Below are 15,523 nucleotides of genomic sequence, written 5' to 3' on the forward strand. Positions count from 1 at the left end.
GACAGTGACCCCTGACCCTCAACTCCTCCGACAGGGGAAACATCCTCCCTGCATCCTGTCTGTGGAGCCCTGAACGATTTTGCACTTCCCCGAGATCTCCTCTCATTCTTCTAAACAGGAGAATGTTATGTTCTCTGAGAACATACAACAGTACGACACAGGAACAGGCACAGAAACTGAAATTTCTGATGTGGACTGTGAAGTTTGTCTAAAGTTACAACAGGACCTCAATCAACTGGGAATATGGGCAAAGGAATGGCAGAAAGAATTCAAAATAGAAATGGGCAAAGTGATGCATTTTGGAAAGTTAAAACCAGGACAGAATGTACACAGTGAATGTCAGGGCCCTGAGGTGTGTTATAGAATAGAAACACCCAGGGGAACAAGTACATAGTTCCTGAGAGTAGAGACACAGGTAGACAGTGTAGTGAAGAAGGGGTCTGGTACGCTGGCCTTCATCGATCGGGGATTAAGTACATGAGATGGTTTGTCGTGTTACAGCTGTACAAGACATTGGGGAGACCACACTCAGAGTACTGGGTGTAGTTCTGGTCACCGAGCTGTAGAAAGGATGACATTCAGCTGGAATGTGTGCGGACAAGATTCACAGGAATGTTACCGGGGCTCAAGGGCTTCAGGAGAATCTGGATCGACCTGGACTGTTTTCCTGAAGCAAAGGAGACTGAGGGTTGACATTATTGTGATTTATGAAATCCTGCAGGGCAGTGATGAGGTTGATGGTCACAGTCTTTCCCCAGGGGAGGGGAGTCTAAAACTAGAGGATAAAGAGTTAAGCTCAGAGGGTAAAGATTAGCAGGGGACCTGAGTGGCAAATTTTCCACACAGTCGGTGGTCGGTAAATGGGATGAGCTGCCAGAGGAAATGGTAGAGGCCGATAGAATTGAAACATTTTTAGGACATTTGGATTGAAAACGTTTAGAGGAATGCTGGCCAAATGCTGTCAAGTGGGACGTGCTGAGGAAGCCACCTTGGTTGTCAGGGACATGTTACGTCGAAGGGCCGGTGTGTGTGCTGTCACCTCCATTAGTCTCATTAGGAAGACTGGGACCTCACATCAGAGCAGGGCTGTACAGGGGGGAAGTCAGGAAGTTTTCCTGCATCCGTGTTTGAGTAATCCCAGTGTATCCAACACCTCACAATCTTCTGCTGCATCAAGATCCCCCATTTCAGTGTCAAAAATATTTGCCTGACAATTTAAATAATCGATATTTAATCACCTTTCCACCCTCCTGCTTTACACCTCTATTTATTCCCCGGACCCTTCTATCCTCCCTCTGGTCAGTCTGTACACTGCTCTGAAGAACATCAGAAACAGAAGCAAGGAGGCCATTCAGCCCCTCACACCTGCTTTCCCATTAGACATTATCAATACCACTTCCCTGTGCTCATGCTGTTTCTACTGATTCACTTTGTATCCAAAACTCTGTCCACGTCTCTCAACATAGTTAATGTGTAAATGTGCAGAGCCCTGTTAGATTGTGAGCTGTGTAAATACATTTATTCACCTCTGAATGGTCGTCCCCTCACTGAGCCTCCTCATCCTGACGACCCCGTTAACAGAAACATCATCCCTGCATCTACCTGGGGAGTCTGGAGTAAATCTCAGACTCTCTCTCTGTCTCCGCCACTAACATTCCTCCTCCTTTATCCCCCTTTCCGGAGGAAATTACGCTGCACTCCCATTTTTTCTTCAATCAGATGCTGGAAGAACTAAAACAAAACAGAAATTACTTGAAACCCACAACAGAGCAGGCAGTGTTTGAATCAATTCCGGGAGAGGTCACCAACGTGGAACGTGAAGCCTGTTCCTCTCTCCACAGATCCTGATCAACCTGCTTTTTTCCCCGCATTTCCTGCATATAAACTGGCTCCAAAACTGAATATCTGATTCAAAGTAGAGATCCGGACTCTATTTGTCTCGTAAATTAGAGGAACAGCTCCCCATTTTCCGTCAGGGTGATTGGCAACCTGGCAGCATCAACATCGAACTTTCAAACTTCTGGAAGTCGTTCCCTGTCACTTTTCCTGTTTAATTGTCTCTCTCCTCCTGCTCCACCAGCCCCATCACCCCCTCTCTTTCCCCTCCTTCCCCACCCTCTCCATCTGCTCATCACCCTCACACTCCTCCCCACCCTCTCCATCTGCCCATCACCCACACACTCCTCCCCACCCTCTCCATCTGCCCATCACCCACACACTCCTCCCCACCTCTCCATCTGCCCATCCCCCACACTCCTCCCCACCCTCTCCATCTGTCCATCCCCCACACACTCCTCCCCACCCTCTCCATCTGCCCACCCACACACTCCTCCCCACCTTCTCCATCTGCCCATCCCCCACACACTCCTCCCCACCCTCTCCATCTGCCCATCACCCACACACTCCTCCCCACCTCTCCATCTGCCCATCCCCCACACACTCCTCCCCACTCTCTCCATCTGTCCATCCCCCACACACTCCTCCCCACCTCTCCATCTGCCCATCACCCACACACTCCTCCCCACCCTCTCCATCTGCCCATCCCCCACACACTCCTCCCCACCCTCTCCATCTGCCCATCACCCACACACTCCTCCGCACCCTCTCCATCTGCCCATCCCCCACACACTCCTCCCCACCCTCTCCATCTGCCCATCACCCACACACTCCTCCCCACCTCTCCATCTGCCCATCACCCACACACTCCTCCCCACCTCTCCATCTGCCCATCTCCCACACACTCCTCCCCACCTCCCTCCCTTTACTCCGGGGTCCACTTTCCCCTCCTGTCAGATTCCAAAATCTTCAGCCCTTTGTCACTGACACCTCTCACCTACCAGAAGCTGACACATTGCCACCCCTCCCTTATCTATCACCCCTCTCTCATCTATTACCCCTCACCTGGATCCGCCCCTCACCTGTCAGTTTCCCTCCATAGATGTTACCTGACACGCTCGGCGTCTCCTGCGCTTTATGTGTTACCACCACTACATGTCCCGTGTTACCAAGATTCACCCTGACCTCCCTCTCCCTGTCAGCACCACCACCACTTGCCCCAGTTACACTGGCAGTCCCGGTGGACTTTAGCACCCGAGGGAGCCGGGGAGCTCAGGACCCGCCGCCCGCGGCTGTTGCTGAATCTGCAGTGTTTCTATTCCATTGACGGATGCGGTGAACGAGTTAAAATTAATGGATCGATAATTCTCAAATCGTGTTTATTTCACTCTCCGCACATTTATATTTACACTGACTTACACCTGACGCCGGTCTCGGACCCGACTCGTTTACAGACCCGGAGCGGAACCGGAGCAGATTCTCAGCCACTGGTTTTTATAGACAGTCCAGAAGAAAGGATAAAGTTTCTCAATGAATTTATTCCCAGTGAAGGTGTGGAGATGGGACTTGGTCTCCGCGTTGTAAAATGAAACTGTCCCGGACTCGTAACTGAGATAAACTCCCACCCTCCCGGGGATGGGACGGGCAGGGAGACGGGATACAGGGGCGGTGCGAACCCACATCTCGTTATTAAACCGCTCGATGATCCAGAATCCGGTCTCCGGACTCAGTGTGAACTCTCCCTCCCTCTCCACAGACTCTGCGGCGACTCCCAGACTCCACCACCGATTCCTCGTCACCTCCACCTCCCAGTAATGTCTCCCCGATGTGAATCCCTCCGATCCCAGCACACAAGGCCAGTCTGTGAACCTCTTCCCGGTGTCAGGGAGATCCCTCCGGGTCCCGGTCGATTTCACACTCTTCCGATCCTCAGACACCTCGAGCTCCGGATGCGCCGTTTCCACATCCAGGGTGACAGAGACTGGGGGGAGAAGCAGAGAATTAGAGTCCCCGGGGATCGGGGGAGACTCGGGCAGCGCGGCCCCGGGACCGGGGGGAGACTCGGGCAGCGCGGCCCTGTGACCGGGGGTGGGGGGGAGAATCGGGCAGCGCGGCTCCGGGACCTGGGGGAGACTCGGGCAGCGCGGACCCGGAATCGGGGGAGACTCGGGCAGCGCGGCCCCGGGGATCGGGGGGGGGGGGGAGAATCGGGCAGCGCGGCTCCGGGACCTGGGGGAGACTCGGGCAGCGCGGACCCGGGAATCGGGGGGAGACTCGGGAAGCGCGACCGACAGGACCCTTTCCCGGGGTTTCAACCAAACGTAGCGGATGGATAACCGGCATCTTCCCGAGGTTTTTCCTCGACCTGGAGAGTGGATTTTTCCCTATCAACACACACAGAATTCTGGAGGATCTCAGCGGGTCAAGCGGCGTTTGAAAAGGGAGATGTACAGTCGATGTTTCAACCCAAGACATTACCTCACGAACGGAAAGAAAGATGGGAGATAGCAGTGGAAACGGGTATGAGGAAGACCCAGAATATTCAGCCTCTCCTTATAACCCAAACCCTCCAGTCCCAGTAACATCCTTGTAAATCTGTTTCATACCCTCTCAGTTTAATGACTTTCTTCCTGTAGAAAGATCACCAGAAATGTACACAGTGATCCAAATCATAAAGACAAGAAAGTCTGCAAATGCTGGAAATCCAAAGCAACACACACAAAACCTTGGCCCAAATCATCAACTGTTTATTCATATCCATAGATGCTGCCTGACCTGCTGAGTTCCTCCAGCAGTTTGTGTGAGTTACTCTGCTCCAAATGTGGCCTTCCCAATGTCTTGTACACTCATAACGTGACATCCCAGATCCTGTACTCAGTATTCTGACTGATGAAGGCATTCACTTCCTGGTCTCTCTGTTCCACAACACTCTCCAGGGCCCCCGATTGCTGTGTAAATCCTGTCCTGGTTTGCCTTCCAAAATGCAACACCCACATCTCTCTGAATTAAAATCAATTTCCATCCAATGGCCCAGAGACCCAATTAATCAAGATCTCGTTGTAATCTTGGATAAACCATGAACAACAGGGTTATGTAGTGGATAACACAATACTGTTGCACCTCAGGGCGTTCCGGAGTTCAGAGTTCAATTCCGACACCATCTGTAAGGAGTTTGTACTTTCTCCCCGGGACCTCGTGCATTTCCTCCGGGTGCTCCCGATTCATCCCTCAGATTGGGGAGGAGTGGACAGTGAGGAAGACCATCATTACTTGCAGTGGGATCTGGAGCAGCTGGGAAAATGGGCTGAAAAGTGTCAGCTGGAATTTAATGCAGACAAGTGTGAGCTGTTGCTCTTCAGTAGGACCCCAGTGTCGGTCTTTCACAGTGAATGGTTGGGCACTGAGGACTCTGTTCTACAGCAGATCTGGGAACACAGGTCCAGAATACATCGAAAGTGGTGTTACAGGTAGATGGATGTTATGTTGAAGTTGTATGAGACCTGGGGCTGCCTAATTTGGGATATTGTGTACAGTTTTGGTCACCGACCTACAGGAAGGATGTAAACAAGTTTGAAAGAGTACAGAGAAAATTTCCAGGGATGTAACTGGGACTGGAGGACCTGAGTCATAAGGAAAGATTGAATAGTTTAGGACTTTATTCCTGTAACATAGAAGACTGAGGGGAGATTTGATAGAGGTATACAAAATTATGAGGGGTATAGATAGGGTAAATGCAAGCAGGCTTTTTCCACAGAGGTTGGGTGGGATTACAACCAGAGGTCATGGGTTAAAGGTGAAAGATGAAAAGTTTAAGGGGAAGATGAGGGGAAACTGCTTCATTCAGAGGGTTGTGAGAGTGTGGAACCAGCTGCCAGCCCAAGTGGTACAAGCAAGCTCGATTTCAACATTTAAGAGAAGTTTGGACGGTACATGGATGGTCGGAGTTGGAGGACCATGGTCCTGGTGCAGGTCGGTAGTTTAAATGCTTCAGTATAGACCAGGTGGGCTGAAGGGCCTGTGCTGTTCGTTTCTATCACTCTGTGACGCTGGTACTAAGACATAACGGTTTGTAGGTTAAATGGTCATTGTACATTGCCCCGTGATTAGGCTGGTTTTAAATAGTTGGGGTGCTGGGTGGAGCGGGTCGTTGGTCTGGGACAGCCTGTTTCACACTGTCTCTAAATAAATAAATAACCTCTTCACTGTCCATGAAACCACCAATTTTACAGTCCTTCACAAACCTACTAAACACGTCACCTACATTCTCTCCAAATCATTCATATGAATGATGAAAAACAGTGGACCCAGCACCGATCCCTGCAGAACAACCACTGGTCACAGGACTCCACCCAGACAACTCTGTATCCTATTCCAGATCGTACTGTATCCCATGTGATCTAACTCTCTGCTACCTTGTCAAATCCCTCGCTAAACTCCATGGAGACGATGTCTACTGCACTTTCATCAGCTGTAATTTATTTATTGAGATACAGCACGGAATAGGCCCTTCCGGCCCTTTGACCCCCACCACCCAGCAACCCCTGATTTAATCCGAGCCTGACCACGGGACAAGTTACAATGACCCCCACCACCCAGCAACCCCTGATTTAATCCGAGTCTGACCATGGGATGTTACAATGACCCCCACCACCCAGAAACCCCTGATTTAACCCGAGCCTGACCATGGGACAAGTTACAATGACCCCCACCACCCAGCAACCCCTGATTTAATCCGAGCCTGACCATGGGACAAGTTACAATGACCCCCACCACCCAGAAACCCCTGATTTAATCCGAGCCTGACCATGGGACAAGTTACAATGACCCCCACCACCCAGCAACCCCTGATTTAATCCGAGCCTGACCATGGGACAAGTTACAATGACCCCCACCACCCAGCAACCCCTGATTTAATCCGAGCCTGACCATGGGACAAGTTACAATGACCCCCACCACCCAGCAACCCCTGATTTAATCCGAGCCTAACCATGGGACAAGTTACAATGACCCCCACCACCCAGCAACCCCTGATTTAATCCGAGCTTGACCATGGGACAAGTTACAATGACCCCCCACCACCCAGCAACCCCTGATTTAATCCGAGCCTGAACATGGGACAAGTTACAATGACCCCCACCACCCAGAAACCCCTGATTTAATCCCAGCCTGACCATGGGACAAGTTACAATGACCCCCACCACCCAGCAACCCCTGATTTAATCCGAGCCTGACCATGGGACAAGTTACAATGACCAATTAACCTGCCAACCAGTACAGGTTTGGACTGTGCAACTAGAGCACCTGGAAGAAACCCACGTGGTCATGGGAGAACGTGCAAACTCCTGACAGGCAGTAACGGGACATGAACCCGGGTCGCTGACAACATAAGGATGTACCTGAATGAGAGAGAGGCTGAGACCCTGTCAGAGTCTGGTAAGTTAGCAGACGAGTCTGCTTTAACCCACAAGGTAAAGTTTTTCCCGAGCAAGAGCTACCAAAGGAGTAGCAGGGATAACAAAGATAACCCACCGGCTAAACCAGAGAGTAAACCGGGGACTAGTGATAAAAGTCAGGAGGAAGGGAAGCAGTCAAAAGAAAAATTTCCCAGTTTCAAGTGTTACTTCTGTGGGAAGCCTGGTCATGCGGCATCCAATTGTTTTGCTATGAAAAGGGAAAAAGGGACAGAGAGAGAGAGAACCCCAAATGCCTGCGTTCAGACGGTTAAAACACCGCTGAAGAAGGAGGGGTCTGACCGAGTTCAAGTGGGATTTGAGAGATTTATTTCAAATGGGTTTGTGTCTGTGAAGGAGGGATCACCTCCGGTTCCAGTGAGAATCTGGAGAGATACTGGAGCTTTTCAGTCACTGATATTAAAGAGTGTTTTGGAGTTCGGTGCTGAGATGGAGATTTGAGAGTCGGGGGCGTTGAGAGTAAGTGTTCAGCACGGACTAGAAGGGCCGAGATGGCCTGTTTCCGTGCTGTAATTGTTATATTGTTATATGGTGATGAATATTATTAAAGGTATTGGAAAGGGGACTGAGACTGTGCCTTTGCATAAGATAATTCTGAAATGCGACTTGCTATCTGGACCAGTCACAATAGGGGTGCGGTCTGAACTACCGATAGACAATGTTGATCTCTTACTCGGAAATGACCTTGCAGGTGGGCATGTTTACCCAGCAGTTCAGCTAGCCAGTGAGCCTGCTGCTGCTGAGGGCCCGCCCATAGATGCTGATGTGTATCCCCCCTGCGTAGTAACTAGAAACATGTCGGAAAAGGCTGCTGATGCTAATATTGATTTATCTAGACTTTCCTCCTGTCCCTAAACCAACAGGACTTAGAGGGTAGTAAGGCTGAGGAGAGTAAGGAGGATGAGAAAGACGTCTTTATTGAGGAAGGAATTTATAGAAGAACAAATTAAAGATCCTGAAATTGTGGCTTTAAAAGAGAGAGCTCTCTCTGAGGATGAAATTCAGAAAGAGTCAGTGGGATATTACCTTAAAGATGGGGTGTTGATGATTAAGTGGAGATCAGCCACTGTGCCTGCAAGTGGGGATTGGGCTATTGTGCATCAGGTCGTGGTTCCAAAAGTTTACAGGGCTTAAGTTTTAAACCCGGCCCATAAGATGCCTTTAGGTGGACATTTCGGAGTAAAGGAAACAGTGCACAGGATGATGAGGGAATTTTATTGGCCTAACGTGAGGAAAGATATTGCAAATTGCTGTAGAAGGTGTCATACGTGCCAGGTGGTGGGAAAACCTAATCAGGCCATCCCTAAGGCACCACTTCGGCCGATACCTGCGTTTGGTGAACCATTTTCCAGGGTCATAGTGGATTGTGTAGGTCCATTGCCAAAAACTGCAGCTGGTCATCAGTACTTGTTAACAATTATGTGTGCTGCTTCTAGGCTCCCTGAAGCCGTGCCTCCCAATGTCTAACCATGTCAGCAACTTCCCTATAATACCACGGGCTCTTAACTTGGGAAGCAGCCTCATGTGTGGCACCTTATCAAAGGCCTTCTGAATCTCCAAATATACAACATCCACTACATCCCCTTTATCTATCCTACTTGTAATCTGCTCAAAGAATTCCAACAGGTTTGTCAGGCAGGATTGTCCCTGAAGGAAACCATGCTGACTTTATACCATCTTGTCCTGTATCACGACGTCCTGTGTCACCATGTGCTCCATCACCTCATCCTTAACAATTGACTCAAACTTCTTCTCAACCACTGAGGTCAGGCTAACTGGTCTATAATTTCCTTTCTGCTGCCTTCCTCCTTTCTTAAAGAATTTTCCACTCCTCTGACACCATGCCAGACTCCAATAATTTTTGAAAGGTCATTTCTAATGCCACCATAATCTCTAATACTACATCTTTCAGAACCCTAGGGTGCAGTTCCTGTGGTCCAGGTGACTTATGTACCTTTAGGTCTTTCAGCTTTTTGAACACCTTCTCTCTTGTAATAGTAACTGCACCCACTTCTCTTCCTTCACACACTACATCAGGCATACTGTTAGTGTCTTCCACAGTGAAGACTGATTCAAAATAGTCATTTAGTTCATCCGCCATCTCCTTGTCCCCTGTTATTATTTTTCCTGCCTCATTTTCTGGAGGTCTTATATCCACTCTCATTTCTCTTTTATTTTTAACATACGTGAAAAAACTTTTACCATCCACTTTGATGTTATTTGCTAGCTTGCTTTCACATTTCATCTTTTCCTTTCCAATGATTTTTCTAGTTGCTCTCTGTAGGTTTTTAAAAACTTCCCAATCCACTATCATCCCACTAATTTTTGCTTTGTTGTATGTCCTTTCTTTTGCTTTTACAATAGTTTTGACATCCCTTGTCAGTCATGGTTGTACTATTTTACAATTTGAGTACTTCTTCATTTTTGGAAGAATTGAAAACATACTCACGTCCTGCAGCTTCCTCATTTCCCCAGAAACACACACCATTGCTGCTCTGCTGACATCCCTGCCAGCAGCTCTTTCCAATCTACTTTGGCCAACTCCTCTCTCACACCACTGTAATTTGCCTTACTCCACTGAAATACTGCTACATCAGCCTTTACTCTAGTGATCACCAACCTTTTTAAGCCCAAGCTCCCCTAACTCGGTCATAGTCAAAGGCGACATCGACCCCCAGATTGATTAGTTAAACACATGCGCACTGGGGCAGAAAAGACCGGAAGTAAAACCCCGCAACCCGGAAGTAGAAATAATGTATAAACACCAGGGGTACACACCCTTTTTTACACCGCGGACCAGTTTAATATTGACAATATTCTTGCCGACCGGCCGACGGCGGGGGGGGGGTGGGGGGGGATTAAACACGACCAGAATACAGCGATACTCGAAGCAGGTTCCTTATGTCCAGTCTATTGCACAATTTAGTTTTTGCGGCTCTCGGCACTTAGCTTTTGTCCCACTTGCTCACGTTTTCTCCGCTCAAAAAACTCAGCGGGTTTGTCTTTAAGTGCGGGGTGCTTGGACTCAAGGTACCGAAGCAGTTTTGAGGATTTCACTGCCTCATTAGACAGCCTCCAGGCCCAAACTGCAGCCTCCGCCCGCCCGCCCACCGCCAGACACCCTGGCCGGGTGCGGCTGGTCGTGGGTGGGGTGAGAGGACAAGGTCAGGGCCGGAGGTCCCCGTGCCGTTTCCAGTCCGGAGAAAGCGACAGAGCGGGGAGTGTGACAGGGCGCCCGCCCGCCCCCCCTTGTAGGATCTATCGGCCGACAAAAGTTTGTATCAGCAGATCGCAGCGCGGTAGCTGCTCTGCTACTTACGGAACCCTGAGCCCGAATTAGATCGTCTGCGAATATTTTAGCACTGGGTTCCCCACGAGCATTCGGTGTGGTGAACAGGTTTAGAGGAGGCGCCCACCTCTCCGCGCTCCAGGCCAGTACCAACAGCACTTCTCGCCGGCCGCGTGAGGTGAACCAGTGATTCCTGGCGCGAGGGTATCACTGCGTTTAGGCGACTGATGACCTCGCATGGGTTCAAGTTCAACAGTGGGCAAGACAGGGAGTGAGGAAAGGTGCAGCTGACTCATATCGTTTCCTCACGGCCCGGTGGTTGGGGACCACTGAATTACACTGTGTAAACACAAAGTACACTGCAGATACTGTGGTCACATCAACACGTACAAACAAGCTGGATGAACTCAGCAGTCAGCAGGTTGACTGCTCATTTCAACGGACACTGCCCGACCTGCTGAGTTCATCCAGTGTGTTTGTACATGTTGAATTACACTGTGTAATGCGGGAGAGCTACACACACGCGCACTGGGCAGAAAGAACGGAACAAAACCCCGCAACCCGGAATCAATCTTTCAACGGTATTTGTGTATTTATTTTTGAATTTTTTTCGGGATCTACTGGGAAAGTCTCAAAGATCGACCGCTACTTTACTTTCTCCCTATCAAATTTCAAGTTAAACTCAATCACACTGTGATCACTGGTTCCTCAGGGTTTTTTACCTTCAGCTCCCTAATCGCCTCTGGTTCATTACGTAACAGCCAATCCAGTATAGCTGATCCCCTAGTAGGCTCAATGATAAACTGCTTTAAATGCCATCTCTTAGGGATTCAACAGACTCACTCTTGAGATCCATTATCAACCTGATTTTCCCAATCAACCTGCATGTTAAAATCTCCCATGACTACCAGAACATTGCCCTTTTGACACAGCTTTTCTATTTCCTGTTGTAATCTGTGGTCCACCGCCCAGCTCTGTTGGAGGCCTGTGTATAACTGCCATCAAGGTCTTTTTAACCTTGCTGTTTCTGAACTCAACCCACAAGTATTCACTATCTTCCGATCCTATGTCACATCCTTCTACTGATTTGATGCCATTCTTTACCAGTAGAGCCACACCACCCCCTCTGCCTATCTTCCTATCACTCCGATAAAATATGTAACCCTGGACATTCAGCTTCCAACTACAACCATCCTTCAGCCACAATTCAGTGATGGCCACAACATCATACCTGGCCATTTGTAATCGTGCAACAAGATCATCCACTTTATTTCTTATACTACGTGCATTTAGATACAACACGTTGAGTACTGTATTTGCTGTCCTTTCTGATTCTGCATCCCTAAAGTTTTGATACTCAGCCTGTTGGCTGCAACTGAGTCCCATCACCTGCCTGCCCTTCCTGACAGTCTGACTGCAGGCTATCATTACCATTTTTACCATCCGTCCTATCCTGAGTCCCTTCACTCCAGTTCCCACCCCAATACAAAATTAGTTTAAACCCTCCCCAATAGCTCTAACAAACCTGCCCGCGTGAATATTGATCCCCCTTGGGTTCAGGTGCAACCCATCACTTCTGATCAGGTCATACCTCCCCCAGGGGGATCCCAATGATCCAAGAACCTGAAGCCTGCCCCCCTGCACCAGCTTCTCAGCCACACATTTACCTGCCAGATCATTGTGTTTTTACCCTCACTGGCACGTGGCACAGGCAGCAATCTAGAAATTAGTACCCAGGAGGTCCTAATCTCTGGATTAGAGAGAGGCGAGAGTGGATATCGGACTGCTGGAAAACAATGCTGGAGAGGTAGTAATGGGGGACAACGAAAGGGTGGATGAACTGAAGACGTATTTTGCATCAGTCTTCACTGTGGAAGACACTAGCAGTATGGTGGAAGTTCCAAGTGTCAGGCGACGTGCCGGGCGTGAAGTTAGCATTACTAGAGAACAGGTTCTTGGGAAACGGAAAGATCTTTAGGTAGCTGTCACCTGGACGAGATAGTGTACATGCCAGAGTTCAGAAAGAGGTGGCTGAAGAGATCATGGAGGCATTTGTAATGATCCTTCAAGAATCACTAGATTCTTCAATGGTTCTGGAAGACTGGAAATTTGAAAATGTCACTCCACTGTTCAAGAAGAGAGAGGCAGAATAAAGAAAACTCTAGGCCAGTTAGTCTGACCTCAGTGGCTGGGAAGATGGTGAAGTTGATTATTAAGGAGGAGTTGTCAGGGAACTTGGAGGCACATGATAAAATAGGCCATGGTTTCCTCAAGGGAAAATCTTGCCTGACAAATCAGTTCGAATTCTTTGAAGAAATAACAAGCCAGATAAACAAAGGAGAACCAGTTGATGTCGTGTACTTGGATTTTCAGAAGGTCATTGACAAGCCATATTTGGCATTTAATTACGACTTAGTAGTGTCTCATAAACAAGCACAAATGAATCTTATGTCTTACCGTGTTTAATGCCGCCAATCACTTCTTCCGATGCTATGTTGAGCAAATAGGGGTGATCGAATTTTTCAACCAATAGGGTACCATCTGTCACTGACAATATCTGGGTATCATCACTTATCCTGTAAATATTATACAGATGGTTATAAACTGAGCTTCAGTTTGTGATATTTGAACTATTTTACAAATCCATACAGAGTTTCAGTAAAGACCATGTCCTACCTCCTCTTCCGACGAGCTTCCTCCTGAAATAAATCATACACAGATCTCAATTGACTGAGATGACTGTCGGCATCCGAACAGCAGGAATCTGAGACAAGTTATTAAAAACTGCTGAAAATTCCCACTGAACTCATTCCCACTAACACGAATGGAGAAAGAGGGACATTGAACCATGGGAGAAAGTACAAGGAATATTTATGAGAATTATACGATAACTGAGAGAAGGAACTTACAGGAGAGACTGGACAGGTTTTAAAATTCTGAATGTATCTGATCGAAAATATTTCTGCTTGTGTGGAGACAATAAGTCAAAGATAAAACATCAGCTGGTTGTTAATAAATCCCACAAGAAATGTAGTGAAGAGAATGTGGAACTCACTGCTACAGGAGTGGCTGAAGTGGAACAGCAGAGACTGAATGTAATGGGGAAGCTGGATAAACACATGAGGGACCATGGAGTTTGGGGACACTGTTACTGGGTGTGGTGAGTAGGTGGGAGGAGGCTTGTGCACCAGGAAAACTGATAGGAGAGAATGGACTGAAAGTCCTGTCTCTGATGAAAATGGGATATAATCTGATGAAGAATATTTCTGAAAAACAAAAGACAGTGCAAAATTCTCCAAAACACTGAACCTGATACAAACCAGATATAGATGGTAAATCCGATGTGCAGGTCACATTCTGGAATTCAACCTCAGTTCCCACTGATCAACAGAGAGACCCTCACACCCACTGCACCAGACACACTCACACTCTGTGACTGTAATGGGATGTTACTCTGAGTCTCAGGGGATATTATACGTGGGAATCACAGAAGTGATCACTGGCTCAGTGCTACGATCAGAGTAAACATTCCCGAGAAGGATGCAGACTGTCCAGCGATGTACAGATGTTGTAAGAGGCCAGTTTGGAGACAACAACCCTGAACAGTCAAAACGTCCGTCTGGTTTCAATCAGTTTACAACTCCAGTATCTGTAAATCCCACACTGAGTTAAAATACATCATTTTGTGCCTATGTACTTTTACAGGACCAAACTGAAATCTCTCACCATGAGGAATATGATATTGTCTTGTTGATCCATCTGTTCCTGTAACTTTGAGATTTCCTTGTAGATGGCATTTAAATTCTCTTGAATCTCCTGAAGATTTTTCTCCATTGGATTTAGAATCCTCTCCTCTTCTTCCCTGAGATCTCGGAGTGCACGTTGCTCTTTCTCGGTGATAATCCGGCGCAGTTCATCAAACTGGGATGTGATGTGGGACTGAACATTTTGTGACTGTTCCTGTCGAATGAAAGGAGAGGCTGGTTTATTATTTGGCCCTGATGTATATCCTTATGATATGGAAGGGTCTATCCAGCCCATTATCATCCAAGAGGACCACAACCTTGCCGTTGGGTTTGGAGGCTTGTGTGCCTCAATGACCCAAAGAACTCTGTTGGCTGGAATGTGGGCTTTATGCTTTGACCCTTGGTAGGGTCACCCGTGTCAAACAGGTCAAAGGGTAGAGGCCAGAGTAAGAGTGGTCCACTGGTCCTCCAGGTTCATGGGTTCAGCTCAGGGCTAACATTACTGACTGGTAAAACAAAACTGTTACGGAAACAATGAAAAGTCTTTCTACATCTGAGTGCCATGTTATTCCTGAGTCTCCACTCAGGACCTGCACGACTGACAGTAGTGAAAACCGAGTAGCAGCTACTGACATGTTGAATGAAGACATGAACACTGCCGGAGATGGAGGACCTTCATTGCTGTCCCAAACTCCAGTGGCATAACAGGCAGCAAGTGAGTGGTTCCCAGATATTCAATCACATTTCCCTCAAACACAGTCTTCCTAACTGACCCATTAACTCCCACCTGATTCACATACAATACCCCTTCACAGGGTTAATTACAGTTGCCAATCTGGTTTAAATCAGTTTACAACTACAGTGTCTGTAAATACCACATTGAGTTGATTGTCGGCTAAAAGAAAGCACTGGCTACAGAGAGAACGTGCAAACTCCACGGAGACAGCACCAGAGGTTAGGATCGAGCCCAGGGCACTGGAGCTGCGATACTCTGCTATTCTGCATTAAAGGGAACAAAACTACACTACAAGATTGTAAATTCTGCACAGGAAGCCTCACCCGAACTCCAGAAATCTTCTCTTTCTGTTGCTGCTCCATTTCCTGAAAGTCTGATTTCCTTTTTACGAGAGAGTCCAAGGAAGATTTAACCCGATCCTGGGAATTAAAGAGTTAATGGATTA

At 48.0% G+C, this 15,523-nt stretch overlaps 1 protein-coding gene across 1 annotated transcript; it reads right to left on the reverse strand.

Moving 5' to 3' along the window:
* Positions 1–3,209: 3,209 nt before the first annotated feature.
* Positions 3,210–15,475, reverse strand: LOC140724486 (zinc-binding protein A33-like). The gene is made up of 5 exons (XM_073038934.1): positions 15,402–15,475; positions 14,323–14,556; positions 13,273–13,295; positions 13,054–13,172; positions 3,210–3,817 (listed from the first exon to the last, which is right to left on the reverse strand). Exons 1-5 carry the CDS (start codon positions 15,438–15,440, stop codon positions 3,285–3,287), a joined length of 948 nt encoding a protein of 315 aa, XP_072895035.1. The 5' UTR covers positions 15,441–15,475; the 3' UTR covers positions 3,210–3,284.
* Positions 15,476–15,523: the final 48 nt, after the last annotated feature.

The sequence above is a fragment of the Hemitrygon akajei genome, unplaced genomic scaffold, assembly GCF_048418815.1.
Source record: "Hemitrygon akajei unplaced genomic scaffold, sHemAka1.3 Scf000244, whole genome shotgun sequence".
NCBI lineage: Eukaryota > Metazoa > Chordata > Chondrichthyes > Myliobatiformes > Dasyatidae > Hemitrygon > Hemitrygon akajei.